The sequence below is a fragment of the Pipra filicauda genome, unplaced genomic scaffold, assembly GCF_003945595.2.
Source record: "Pipra filicauda isolate LSUMZ 115617 unplaced genomic scaffold, ASM394559v2 scaffold35_size7292922_pilon, whole genome shotgun sequence".
Lineage (NCBI taxonomy): Eukaryota > Metazoa > Chordata > Aves > Passeriformes > Pipridae > Pipra > Pipra filicauda.
The window spans coordinates 4033290-4047418 of NW_024104487.1; the positions used below are offsets into that span (position 1 = coordinate 4033290).

A 14129-nucleotide genomic window follows, 5' to 3' on the forward strand; every position below is an offset into this window, starting at 1 on the left:
GAGAAAATAAAACCTTACTACAACAGGCTGATAACATGTACAACTGTGTAAAAATAAGTAACAGAAGGAGAGAAGAAAAGGGTTAAGTGAGGGCCTGTTAGTCTTTACTGGGGTGGCTCTTGAAACAGGTTAGAGAACTGAGGACATGCAGAGCACCTGCTTCCAGCACCAAACACTGCAGGAGAAGTCTGCGTTGGTGATAGAAAATTACATAGAAGAACAGAAGGCAAAGCAGTGCATGTGTTGAGGGGTAAGGTCTGAAGCAGATAAGAACAAAACTGTAGTGAGATCTGAAAACGGCACTCATTCTGAAAAACCTCACTCTGACCAATTTCTTAGGTTCCACAAAACCGTTTTGCTTAGGAGTTATTCAAGGTAAAAGGGGATGCATATAGTAAATCAGCATCTTTAAGTGAGTTCCCAGAACACACACTTATTGGCAAAGAGAAGTACTGGCCTTAAAAAAATCAGTGTGATCCAGTAATCTCTCAGGACCTTGACAGCTGCCTAAATGCAGCATTAGCATTGTCTGGGGAAATAATCAGAGAAGGCTTAGAGGAAACTATCTCTTACAAAGAGAGGGCAGTTTATAGAGAAAGTAATTTTAATGTAAGTTTCACAGAAATTTCACAGAATATTCTGAATTGGAAGGGACCCACAAGGATTATTGAGTCCAGTTCTTAAGTGAATGGCCCATACAGGGATCAAACACACAACCTTGGTGTTATTAGCACCATGCTATAAGCAACTGAGCTAATCTCGGGTTAGATTCTACTGCACCAAATGGAAAGTGTTTTCCATCCTATTTTCAAAGTTCCAGTGGCAAGTAGCCTGGGAAAGAAAAAAAAGAAACCTGTATTCTCCATCTCTACTGTACACTTGCTCAACAGTCATGAAGTCATGTCCTAGACCAGAGGCAAAGAGAGAGGTGAGGGTTGATGCAACACCCAACCTGGAAAATTCTGATTCCAAACAGCATCTAAGGACCATTGCTTAGGATTGAGGAAGTTCTTCAGCACAATCCATTGCAAATAGCAGTTGCAGAGTTCTTGAATGAATGAGAGGAAAAAGGTGACAATACATCTGTATATACTATTAGTAAGAGAGCCATTATAATATAATATAGTGCTGCTTTTAAAAGGTTGTTGGAAAACCTGGAAGATTCAACAGTGGTAAGAATGATTCATGGTATGGAAGAACCTGATTTTCAAAGAGCAATCACGGAAGTTCATTCCATTAAGTTTAACAAACATAAGTTTAAAGATTGCTTAAATTTTGGCTATAATTACCAATACAAGGACAGATTATCTAGTATTTCAGCACTTTCTAATTTAGTTATCATATGAAACCACTGCATTGCAAGCCTGAACTCTTTGCTCCTTAAGAGGTGCAGAGAATCCTGACTGGACTTGGTACTGTGGGAAAAGCTGGTCTTGAGTGTATTTGTCAAAAAATTTGCTGGCACCCTGGATAGTGGATGAGACATAATACTGACTTTGGTAACTTCACAGATGTTTTCTGAAGGAATCCAGCACTAATATTGCTCAAGGTCTGTCTGCTAACAAATGAGAAAGACACATCTTAATTGCATTCAGCAATGGGGTTCAGTTCTAAAGGTGCCAAATTTGGTGGGCAGCCTCTTTCAGAAGAGAGCTGTTGTCACACTCTGTGATATGAATGCACAGTAGACTAAAGGCGCCTTTACTGACTTTGAAGAAGCAGGCTGAAAGGTCAATTTTCTAGTTCTAGAGCTATTTTTGTCTTAAAAATCTCAGGATAAGCTTGCTTCCCCAGAGCTGCTGGTAGCAGGAAATAGTATTATGGGTTCTACTGCCTGAGTAGTAATCAATGTCCTGTGTATAGTCCTCTGCCATGCTAGTCAAACAGATCAAGTTGTTGGAGATTTTCTTCCTTAAGGAATTGTACAAAGACATTCTAACATAACCCTCCAACAGCAATTACTTTGGTCTGAAACTCTTAGGAAACAGAAAATCCCAAAATTCAGTTAATCTTCCTGCTTAATATATGGCACATAAATTCAGCAGAACAATTCATTGTGATGTGAAAAAGTATTCGAGGTACTTCTGAGTACAGGATAAGATCCCTTGCTCTACCAGGTTTAGCATTACAGGAGATGTTTTCCCATTCCTGCAGTGATGTGCTATTCAGGGTATGTAGGCATTAATCTGTATAAACTCTGAGGAAGGGGTGGAGATCCCACAACCAAAAACGTCCACAATTAAGGGGAAATTACAGGGCAGTTACGCTACCTTCAAGCAGCTGGAAAGCTGTGGTTGGCTTGAAATAACATTTCTCCCATAACCAGCAGCTCTTCAGGTTTTTCAGTGCTCACCACCCTGTTGCTGCTTACCCTTCGCCCCCACCCCCCCGGTGGTTGCCCCAGCAAAATATCAGAAAGGCTACTTTTATATTTTTTTAAACCGTGGAAGCTCTGGACTGCAGAACCGGCTGCAAAAGAGGTCCAGGCACAGCTATAAATGTCACGTTTCAGAGCACAGCAAAGCATTCCTAGCAATGGCCATGCGTTCTCCTGCAGAAAATGGAGCTGGAAGTGGGAGAGCCAGAATTGCCACACTGCTGTTGACTAAACAGATGCTGTCCATATGTTGGATGCATCAGCTAGCTGGGGCCTAGGAAAAGCTGCAATAGTTCTGGCTTCCCTTTTCTCCCATCCAGCGTGGGCACAGTAAGTATCACAGGTGCTAAATTAGAGGATAAACAAAGAGATAAGCAGCCATTCAAGGGTGAAACCATTTCGGAAGTGATAGTGGTAATTCAAGAAATTTTTAGCAATGGCTTCAGGCTTCACTTCCCAGACCTTTGTTCTCCTAAGCAAAGTTTATTCTTTCACATGATGGATTCTGTTAACCATACACACACAAAGTTCTTGTATAACTAACCTGAACCTTCGACTTTAAATGCTCTGCCAAGTCCCTTACAAGCCCCCTTTCTCTTGAGGCAGAAGATACATTATACTCAGTAATGGAGCAAAACAACAACAGTGTAGATGATTTCTCCTTGAATGTCTTTTCTGTTACTCCTTGTCAGACAAACAGATCTGATGCCCTGGTGTCAGACGGGGATAAAGCTGGCACCACTCTGCTCTTTTCAGGTGTGTTTTTGGGACTGGTGGGGATCACTTTCACCGTGATGGGATGGATAAAATACGATGGCATTACTCACCTGGAATGGACTCAGTTACTAGGACCTATTCTGCTGTCTGTTGGGGTGACTTTTATTCTGATCGCTGTTTGCAAATTTAACATGCTCACATGCAAGCCCTGTAAAGAAAGAGAGGAAAATGTGTCAGACCTCGACCAGACTGCAAGCGGGCAGTCCTTTGTCTTCACCGGCATTAACCAGCCTATAACTTTTCATGGTGCCACAGTGGTACAGTACATCCCTCCACCGTACCCATCCCAGGAAGGCATTCCTGTGAGTCCCAGCTACCTTCACCCAGTGCTTAGCTGCTGCAGTGCTGTTTCCTCCAGTGCCTCTCCAGTTCCCACCCCAGGCTCTCCTCACTTCTGCCCTGCTTACCCTCTGGATAACCTGGCTTTTACTGGAGATGAGAACTACACCACTTATCCTGCAGAGAATACCAGGAATCACAGGTACATCTTCTGAAATGCCTTAGCGTGTTTGGACACAGGCTTCTGAGTATTTTAAGTACTATGTGTGGTTTCATAGGAAACAAGAGCTAGTCTAGGGTATTTTCCTTTCTCAGACTTTTTTTGTCTTTGTTAGAAATTCTTCACAAGTAAAGAGTAAGGAGGCATACTTGTCTTGAAAGTATTTTTGTCTAATTTAAATTCACTTACAAATGCCTTTCAATTTTCTACTAAATCTCTTGTTATTTTTGAAGATACTAGTATATGCTGATACTATATATGCTCCTGTCTGTGGAGGTTTTTTAATGCTTATCTTACTGCCTTTAGGTTTTTGTATGTACAGCCAGAGGCTTCCACTCAAACGCAATCAAACACATGAGTCAGCACGCAAAGAGCATTTCTGCAACAATGCAGTAATCAGTCTGGTACCAGATGCTCTCCCTCCTGAATATGCCTGGTGACAACATGCTCCTTTCCTACTGTAGAAACCTTCCAGCTCTTACTCTTTTAGTAGATTTGAGGCATAAACCAGATCACTAATATTACACAGCAGTATGAAAGTTCTTAAATTGTACACAAAATAATTATATATAGTTCTTTCCTCTAAGGAAAAATATTCTGATTACAGGAATTACTCAGAATTATATCCTTCCTAGAACACGAGTCACTGTTAGTTCATTTATCAAAGCCTGTTTGAAAAACTGCTGACTGCCTCATCCTCAGCAACATAGTGACAGGCATAGGCAGGATGAAGACAAAGGTCACCTCCTGGCATGTTTATACTTCACAAAAAGAACAGAGCAAACAGCAGAATCTCAGTAAAACTTCATCTCATAGCATTTTCTCAAGAAGCCAGGAAGTACTTCACCCAGATAAGGCTATCAGGATGAAGCACTGAGGTTACTTGTATGCTTTGTGTTTGGTAAATTCTTTTTGCATCTACTCCTCTTCCTCTTTTCAGGTCAGAGGACAGTTCTAATGAGCCAGAAGAACTGGGGGAAGACTGTAATAACTTGTCACCTCCACCTTATGAGGAAATATACCCACTGTCTTCATGAAATCACCATGGGCAACAGATGACAATTCTAAGAAATGCCAACATGAATCCCAGAAAATCTTTTCTTTAAGCACTTGTGTGATAAGCAGGTGTGAGCAAGATCTTGGTATTGATACACAGTTCAGTATCACTGAAGATATTTATCCAATCCCTTCTTTTTCTCTGTCAAAATTCATTAGCCCTTTGTGATGCAGTTTAATAGCAGAGCTATTAATTATTTAATAGCAAAACTATTAATAGCAAAGCTATTAAACTCAGGGATCTAAGTCCCTACTAGGACTCCCCAGTAAGAAGCTTGATTGCTCCTGGACATTCAGCATCACTGGAAAACATTTGACTTATTCTTGATATATTTTTACTCTTGATTGCTTGGGAAACTTCAAAAGTGCTCAAGTGTCTGATCCATGAAAGTGCATATTATATCTTAATTCTGTCTGATTCTTTAGACTAGCTTACTCATTAATAAGTCCAGTCTACAGATTAGACTCCCTCTGCTTGGTTTATCTGCACAACCCAGTCCTGTAGCACAGCTCAGTTCTGTAGGCATTTTTGGGGCACCCTGCTTAAACCAGAACATCTCAGAACAGAGAAAATACAAATAGTGACTTCTGCCCACTTTACACAGATCTCTAAGAGATCTTGCATGCGTCAAATTCAGTTCCCTTCTCCACCTGCTGGGATGCAAAGCACTGTCTCCCACCAGAAGTCCAAATAATAACTACTAGGTTAATGTCTCTAAAGAAAACGGCACCTTTCTGAAGCCTTGACAGGGGTGTGTGGTCCTACCACTGTTAAGGACTTTGACAATCACAGCTTCTACCTGCTGCACCCTCACTCTGTGGTAGAGCACACAACTCAGTCTGTAGGTTTCCCCAGAGCATTCAGGCAACTATGGGCCACAGTGAACTTTCTTGTGCAAGTTCAGTTTTCAAGATCAACATGGTTCCAGGCATTGTATCCACAACAATGTATTAGCTCAGTTGGTTAGAGCACAGTGCTAATGAATACCAAGGTTGTGGGTTGGATCCCTAAATGGGCCTTTCATTCAAGTGCTGGACCTGATGATACTTGTGGGTCCCTTCCAACTCAGAATATTCTGTGATCCTCTAAAGTGTGTTTACAGCTGCATCTAACAAAGAATATAAGCTCTGAAATTTTGCAATCCAGAATGAAGGTCCAAAAAAACTTTGCTCAGGGACTGTTTAAACCCCAGAGCAATGAGATTGCTGTGAGTCTCTATGTTTTTATTTTGTATTTCCACACTCTGTGCCTAGAAGTGCCCTGACACAGCTGGACAAGCCAGTATTTCCCTATGCAGAATCCTGTCAGGTTTGTCTGTCTGTCTCGAAGGGCTCAACCCAAAAGCTGTTCTCAGCCCTCACTTGCGGGAGTGGACATCACACAAAATGCTCTAGAGGTAATGGTCACCAAATGGTCATCCAAAGTAACCAAGTGGTGCACTGCTGTTGGGCCTGTGGGTCAGTCTCCAAGCCTGGCCTAGCACAGCTAAAAGCAGGTGCCCATTATGGAATGGATCAACTTTCTCTTACTTGTCAACGCAGCTTTCTCAGCTCTTGCCAGATTTCATCTGTGATTGATCTCATTCCTAAGGGCTGGAGAAGCTTGGCACTTGAGCACTGACAGTTGCATACCAACCGGATGTATCTGACAGCTTGAAGTCATGGAGTTTCCATGCAGCCTCCCTAGGCTCTGGGTGCAGTGGTGCATTCAGAACATTGTCCAGTTGCATGGAGCTGCAGGTGCACACCAACCTCCTTGTCCTGTATACATAGAGGTTGCCAAGAAATAAAGCATTTTTGGAGGGACAAAAGCCAACCACTGCACTCCACAGTGGTGGACAGACGCTGACAGAGGTCATATTTGAGTCACAAAATGTAAACTGACTCAAAGTTGGATTAGCAACTGAAGCAGCAACTACGAAACAGTGACTACAAACTATGTGCGGGGTTTTTCTCACTAGAGAAATATGGGGCGTGCTGGTTTTCAGCAGCGATGGCTGGAGTTAGCAGGTAGGCACGTGTGGTTGGAGAAAGGGAGGCATGCTGTTTTCAGTATGATCTCTATGGGATTGAGTGAGAGAACAGAAGATCTAAAAATAAATGCAAGTTTCTCTTATGGAAGTCTCTTGCTCCTCTTCCAGAATTTACGCAGAGGTGAACTCATCCTCCCTCCACAGCAGGAAACTGGAAGGTCCCAAATCCCCAGTTAGTTCCACATGGACAGATCCCTGCACTTAGCACGTAGTTCTGCTGACTCCAGCAAGCACTGCAATAGCACAGAGGTCAGGCTTGATGGATCCAATTGCAGGACTAGGGTCAAAATTTCTACTCGGTCACCCTCCCCCACAACAGGAAAATTCCTTCAGTCAGAAACCACAGACTTTTCCTGCTGCTCTTCCTTCCCATATACATGGCATAAACGTGTTTCATGGGGTAATCATATCTTTATTGCATCAAATCATACTGTCAGAGTAAATGAAAAAACCTAGAAGGTTGCACTGTGGACTCCATATTTATTTTAAAGTTTAGTTCTGTAGACTCTAAATTCATTGTGAGAGTCCTCAGTTTCTTTTTGAAGAGAAGACTGAATATTGAATTTAAATAGCTACATATTAAAATGATCTTGACCGATCAGATGAATTCTACCTGAATTCTGTGGGAGTGTTTTAATGATGAACAGATATGAGAGGCTCCAGCCTGATGACATTTCCTTGCTGTACTGATTGCTGATTATTGTTTTTAAGAACAGGGAAAAATTCTATGATGGCTTTTCTTCCTTCTCCTCCTTCTACCTTCTCCTTTCATCCATTTTTTATAAACAATTTTTTTATCTCTAGGGTGGTTTTTTTGTTTGCTTGGAGGTTTTTTGTTGGGGGAGGTTGTTGTTTTTTCTTGGTGGGGGGGGGTATTGTTTTGGTTTCGATTTATTTTACTGTGATATAACCATCACAGGAATTCTCCTCTCAGCATTATGAATTCTTTCTGCTCTATAATGAGTGAAAGAACAAACCTGTTTGCAAAGGTCTTCAACCTAGGTGAACTGTCACAGCCCTTCTAGATTATACTGATTTAGCTCCCCAGAGCATCTGGAAGATTGTATTTGAGATTTTGCTCAATCTAGTTTTCATTTAAACTGGAGCTCTTCAAGCAAAATTACCTTGTTCGACATTGCTTGCCACACTACTGCAGAGCTGTAGAATGTTGGGGTTTTTGTAGTTAAAGGCACCTTGCATTCTAGTCATAGTGACAGAATGTTGTATGTGAGTTTTCAACTATGTAACCCTGCATGAGTTGTTGAGATTTTTCCTAATAGGACTCTATTTTTAAGATTTTGACCATAAGCTGGTTAACATATGAAATCGGTTGAGACATCTATTGATATGAAGCTGAGCATAACCTGTTCATTGCAGTAAAAACTTTGCACAGTGCTGCTCTAAGATCAAAAACCTAGTTCCAGACACTAAATACCACGTACCAAACGGAGCTGCAGGGTGCGAATTTCTTCTCGGATAAAATCTAAATCCGAAGTCTGATTTTTAACATCGGCACTGCCGCGTCTGTGAGGCAATACGGGAGTACAGGAGACAGGGTTCGATTTGCTTTGCTCTAGCAGCACTTTCCCACAGCAGCGGAATCCCACCAGCGGTACCCGCTCCTGACACCGATGCTGCCGTGCGAGTGATGGTCCCCTGCAGGCGCGTATCCCAGCGCAGAACCTGCGATGGCGAGGGCGCTGAAATCCTCCGAAGAGATATTTTTAAACTGAATTGGGATTTAGGAAATCTGGGTCTCGAAACAAAACAAACCAAAAGAAAACAAACAAACAAAACAAAACAAAACAAAACAAAAAAACAACCAAAAAATCCCAACCAACCAAACCAAACCAAACCGACAAAAACAAATAAGCAAACCAAACCAACCAACCACCAACCAACCCTGGTGAGTAGGGCTTGTTCCTTTCCAGAGAGCCCTAGTGACGCACACGGCAGGCCCTCGGCGCGGCGGCCCCTCCATCCCTGCGGGCTCCCCCCGCACCGGAGCGCTCCGCCCGCAGTCCCGCCGGCACCGCCAGGGGGCGCCGCAGGGCGCGCGCCCCCGCGCGCGCCCCCGCGCGCGGCCCCGCCCCGCAGCGCTGCTGTGATGTGCGGGGTTAAGGCGATCGTGTCCCCCCCACTGACCCGACGGGGGCAGAAGTGCCGGGCCGGTACCTTTTAACCGGCTGCTTCGTTATGTGGCACCTGGTGTTTGAGCCCGGGGAGCCGAAGCTTTTCTCCTTTGCTACGAATGCTAAGATGCTGTTGAAAAGTTCCCTGCCATCACTCACGACCGAGAGTTGGCTTGCTTACGGAAAAAAATACCCGTGGTGAAAGACCCAGGGAAACCGCCAAGGGTATCCTGGCTCCCACAGCAGGAGTGGACATCTGGAAAGACTTCGGCTTGGGGGAAGACACTGCACAATTCACTCACATGCACCGCCTGCCCTCCTCCTCCTCACCCCTGTGACCTAATGGACAGGCTTCTCTCTACATGAAGGAGCAGGGCAGAGTCCAAGGGTCATTCATGAAGAACTAGGGCATGCTGTTTATATACAGCACCTACCATAATCTGTGCCTGCTGCAAGTATCATTATTGGCTCCACTTTAGCTGTCAGGATGAATAGACATCAACAGGATGTGCAGAACATCACTGTTGCCACTCCATCCTCAGTGTGAATCAGTGTGTCTGTTGGAGAAGCATACAGCAGAGCCAGGTGGGTTGTGCAGTGCTGCTCAGCAGGAGTGGGTCTGAAAAGGAAACAGCAGGTGCAGAAAACCTGGTATCCACATTCACTGCATGTTGGAGAGGTTTATATCAGAGCTAGTTATGTGGACTGGAAGCTGATTAGTAGTTGAAATACACATATTGTTCTCCTATGGTGTATTTTCTGGTCCATCTTCATCCAATAGAAATTACTCTGCAAAGCCTCATAGGGCAAGTGGGGACTGTAGGGAGAGTCTCTTCAAAAGTTCCTGATTTAGAGACGCTCTTTGCCCTACAGGCATAGGGTCATTAGCAGCAGCTGCAGAAGTTGCATGTGGTAGAGCAGACCTATGCAGACCTACCCGAGAGGCTTGGCTCAGCTTCCTGACACCAGCGATCTCACGGAAGAGCCTTTCCCAGTACTGATGGAGGTTACTTTCCGAGGTCTCAGTGTACAGTGTCCACACCCTCCAAAGGTACATGTTGTCTCATCTTGAGATGCAGCAGGTTTGTGTCTTCCTGAACAATATTTGCAAAGCAATGGAGAAGTTTTTCTACAAGGAATAGGAAAAATGGCTCCCCAGCTATTGTGTTCTCGTACCTCGCCCCATATGTGATAGTAGCACAGGGTCAAGGGTAAATCAGTAATGCCATGATTGTTTGTATCTGTGTCATGTGTGGCATGTCTAATGAGCAATTGATTGCGTCTACACACGCTATTTAGCAAACACCATGGGAATGCTGAAGCAGAGCAGTTGCTGTACTTCTTTTATAAAATCCTATGATGAAATTGTTGTTCTCTTGTTTGGGTTATATAGTGTCAGATTTTATTTATTTGTTTGTTTATTTTTGCAGATGAATCATTAATCTATATGTAAGATGCTGTTCTTTCTTCTTAGGGAAGAGGGCATGCTATTTAACAGCTCTGGGCAGATGACCTGATAATTTCATGTTTTGCATAGCTGCAGCATCCTCTTTACTTACAGTTCAGTGGGTCTTATCAAGAGCTTAGCTCTAAGGTAAAGCTTCAGGCTCTGTCAGCTAGAAGACATACCTAAGGAAATATTGAACAATAATGCAGTCCGAGTCCATGACTCAAAAAAACCCAACAAACAAAAAAACCCCCCCAAAAAAACCCAACCCCCCCAACCACAAACAAACAAATCATCACAAACCAAAACAAACAAAACCAACCAAACAAAACCAACCGAACAAAAACCAACCAAACAAATGAAAACAAAAGGACCAACACCAAAACAAAGAGGTGTGCATTTTAAACTTCTAGCCATGGAACTGATGGTAGCTTCCATGTTAACGGACACTGCTTGGGGTATCCTTCTTGTTTTTCTGCTGCTCCACAACCCAAACCCAGGCAGAAACAGTCAACATTGGCATTCAAGGCAGCATTGACTTGTCACATTGCCTTGTGTCCCCCAATACCTGTCACACATCTCTGTGGTCAGCTGACACAGCTTTGCCTACACAGAGGTCTGGCACAAGCTGGCAGCTTGAAGGCTGTGATTTACACCTCTTTACTGTATTATTTTGTCATCCTTTGCTTTTAACCACTTGACGCTACCTTCTGCGTTCATGTAGAGCAGAACAGCAGTTAGCACAGCACATGCGTTATGGTAACTGTTAATTATCATTTTCAAAGAACACATTCATTAGATAAATAGTTGGCCTCACTCTGCTCATACCCTCAAAAGGGAGGAGAAAAATAAACTAAGACTTCAGCAAAAATGAATCTCTTTAAACTTGTAGAGGTGCTATAGTACTTTTTTTTGCCACAAAACAGCAGCTCCCTGAAAAAATTTCCATGAAAATGAACAGAAAAAGACAAATTATTGTAAATAGCGAGTCACATAGCTACAAATTTTACATCTATAACCCATCAACACACTGGTTTTACTAATCCTGATAAAACATTAGGGCAAGTTAAGTATTATTTTTACTGTGTTTGCTCAAATAAGGCTTATATATCCCACTTCCCCAGATTTTGCCCTCAAATTGGAGGTACTTAACTGTTTTGCAATGTGCCAACACTCCGCATTATTGTAGACTCTTCTGTGTTGTTTTGATCTTGCTCTTCATGCTCTCCATGCTAGCTGGGCAGGACTGATCAGGACACCCATAGACAGCACTGTGCTGCCACAGAGGCAAACATAGATACACATGAACTCAGCACACACACTCAGAGAGTAGAATGACTCGTTTAAAATCACCTTCTGTAGGGCTGTTCAATGGGAAGTGGACTAATGTGGCAATTGATGGCAGACTGCAGCACTGGGAGCATCAAAGTGGAAAAGATTTGCACGACTCCTGCTGTGGTAGGAAATGCACAAGCCCTTTCATAAATTGTTCAAGCTCCATGTTAAAATCAGTTAGGATTTGGCCTTGCTTTTAATAGAAAGAAGGAAAAAGTCAAGAAGAGAGAGTAAGTCTTAACATGGCAGTAAAGAGAAAACTAGGTAATGGCTGGGGGAAAAAAAAAACTTCTTTTGCACATTTTGCTACCTTTTTTAAAGCCTCTGCCTTCTCAGCCTGTACTCTATGTGTTGCTCTTACTATTAATGGTTAATCAAAATCAAGCAACAAATGTGTTAATCTTCAGTGTTTACTTAACCATACAAACCAGGAGGTGGTGACCCACAGGGTAGCATTACTAAGATATTTTAGTTTTATGTTACATATTCAAGTATTTTATGTTACCTTCCTGTTATTTTCACAAAAAACAACCTCTACTCCATCTGTTTAGGAAAAAAAATCCAAATGAGCTGCAAAACTATGCCCCTGCTTCCAAACAAATAGTGAAACCTTAATGTGAATAAACATGCCATCATAAGCAAAGCCTTGTTTGTGATCTAACTGGATAATAATTCACTTCTAATATCATCAGCTCAGAATGAATATCAGCCTAAGTACTGTTGGTGCAGGTGTAACTTAATGAATTCAGGCTCATTTTATCTGGCACTTAGTTGCTTATATTGGTGTTGGGAGCATTAGGTCCCTCAATTTTTCATAATGAGCAACACCATTAAACTGCCACAGAGCAATATAAATCAGAGATTTTCCTTAGACCCCATAAAACAACTAAAAAAAATGTTACGGTTGCCAGATTCATTGTGTGCTTTTATATGTCCAGCAAGCAGAACCGACTATAACCCTTTTCCTCTGGCTATTATTTTTGCTATTATTTCAACAGTGTATGAAAATCAATGTGGGAATATAAGAGAAGAAGGCTAGTCTGAAGAACTCACTCTCAAAGGCATAGAGGTGATAACAGGATCCTGAATGCAGAACAGGATCTCTGCTTGTATTCTTCTCTGCTGCACTAGACACATATTGTAGTCAAGTGAAATGCACAGTACAAGCAATGATGTCAGAAGACGGTTTATGTGATCGCAGAATCATGTCATGAGCCCACTTAGAACATCTTGGGTTGCATGATTGCATGTAGTTGATAATCACATGTGATCATGCCAAAAATGCACACATCTTGATTGAACGTATTAACAGGTGTCTGTATTAAGTTACTGTAGACTGAAAAGCAAGAATGGAAATATTAGGAAAAAGTATCCATTGGTATTTTTCAGAAGTTGATATTATTGTTTGTTGTCAGAGCATAAACTATTTTCATTGTTCCCATTGAAAGGAGTTACAATATGTTTTATAATAATAAAAATAATTCAAAATTTGTGTCTTGCAGTTAAATTTTCCATCTTCCATTAACTAATGAGCCTCCTAATCCTAATTTGGTGGCCATCAACAGTATAATTTTATGTTATCCAACTCTCTGTCCTCTCCCTACTGTGAGAGGAATCTTTGTCTGACCTGTCACAGAGAACTGAGAGAAATCCATCTGTTCCAGAAGTGGCAAATTTCACACTGCTTTTCGTGATTCATACATGAATATGTTTTTTCATCTCGCTGTGAAAACTTCTAAGATGTGCATTATCTGCAAAACTGGAATAAATTCAGCCATGGTTTCCTAAGTGGAACCAACTAAAATAGCGTTACTTGCCCACTATTATGCAAGATTGGTCCAATGCATCTGAAAAATAATTACCTTCATATAAGGTATTTGTTGTTATTTACCGGCCAGCTATAGGAGCTGAAGAATATGATGAATGCTTCAAATCAGTTTTAATTAAATAGCTGACAGAAAATGCCCAAAACAGAAATCTTGGCTGCTTTTATAAACAATTTGTAACTAACATATGAATAAACTGCATATTTGAATTTTCACCAACACAACTGTTTCCCCCAGGAAATCACAATTAAAATCTGAAGTGAATGTTCCTTTAGAAAGTGCACTTTGTTTATAGAAATAGTCTTAGCAGTTAATGGCTGGCAAAGCTTCAAACTCAGAACTACATTACATTGGTAATTTTAACTTTGTCATCTTAAATAGATCCAGTTTGGATGCATGAATACAAGCAAAGTAGGACAGCCCTCAAAGAACTGCCTTTAAGCAGGCTTTATTCTATCCCATGAAGCTTTGTAATTCCTTCTGCTATTATTAATAGCTGTTAAGTGCTGACAGCATGCTTGGCATTGAATGAAACGCAGGAGCAGACATGGTTCTTGTTAAGGGTGGCCCTCGGGAGGTCATTTACTGTGTGTAACAACAACAACTTTATTGGAGTAGTAACCCACTAATACAGCTGCAGCTTGGGC

At 42.0% G+C, this 14129-nt stretch overlaps 1 protein-coding gene across 1 annotated transcript; it reads left to right on the forward strand.

The window, feature by feature from the left end:
• Positions 1-695: 695 nt before the first annotated feature.
• TMEM174 (transmembrane protein 174) lies at positions 696-6825 on the forward strand. The gene is made up of 2 exons (XM_027709737.2): positions 696-3635; positions 4594-6825. Exons 1-2 carry the CDS (start codon positions 3004-3006, stop codon positions 4688-4690), a joined length of 729 nt encoding a protein of 242 aa, XP_027565538.1. The 5' UTR covers positions 696-3003; the 3' UTR covers positions 4691-6825.
• The last annotated feature ends 7304 nt before the right edge of the window (positions 6826-14129 follow it).

Excerpts from the sequence above, each read along its gene's own strand:
- TMEM174 (XM_027709737.2), top strand. The coding sequence starts at position 3,004 with ATGGAGCAAAACAACAACAGTGTAGATGATTTCTCCTTGAATGTCTTT. Across the intron at positions 3,636-4,593 it reads GAGAATACCAGGAATCACAG|GTCAGAGGACAGTTCTAATG; the intron begins GTACATCTTCTG and ends TCCTCTTTTCAG.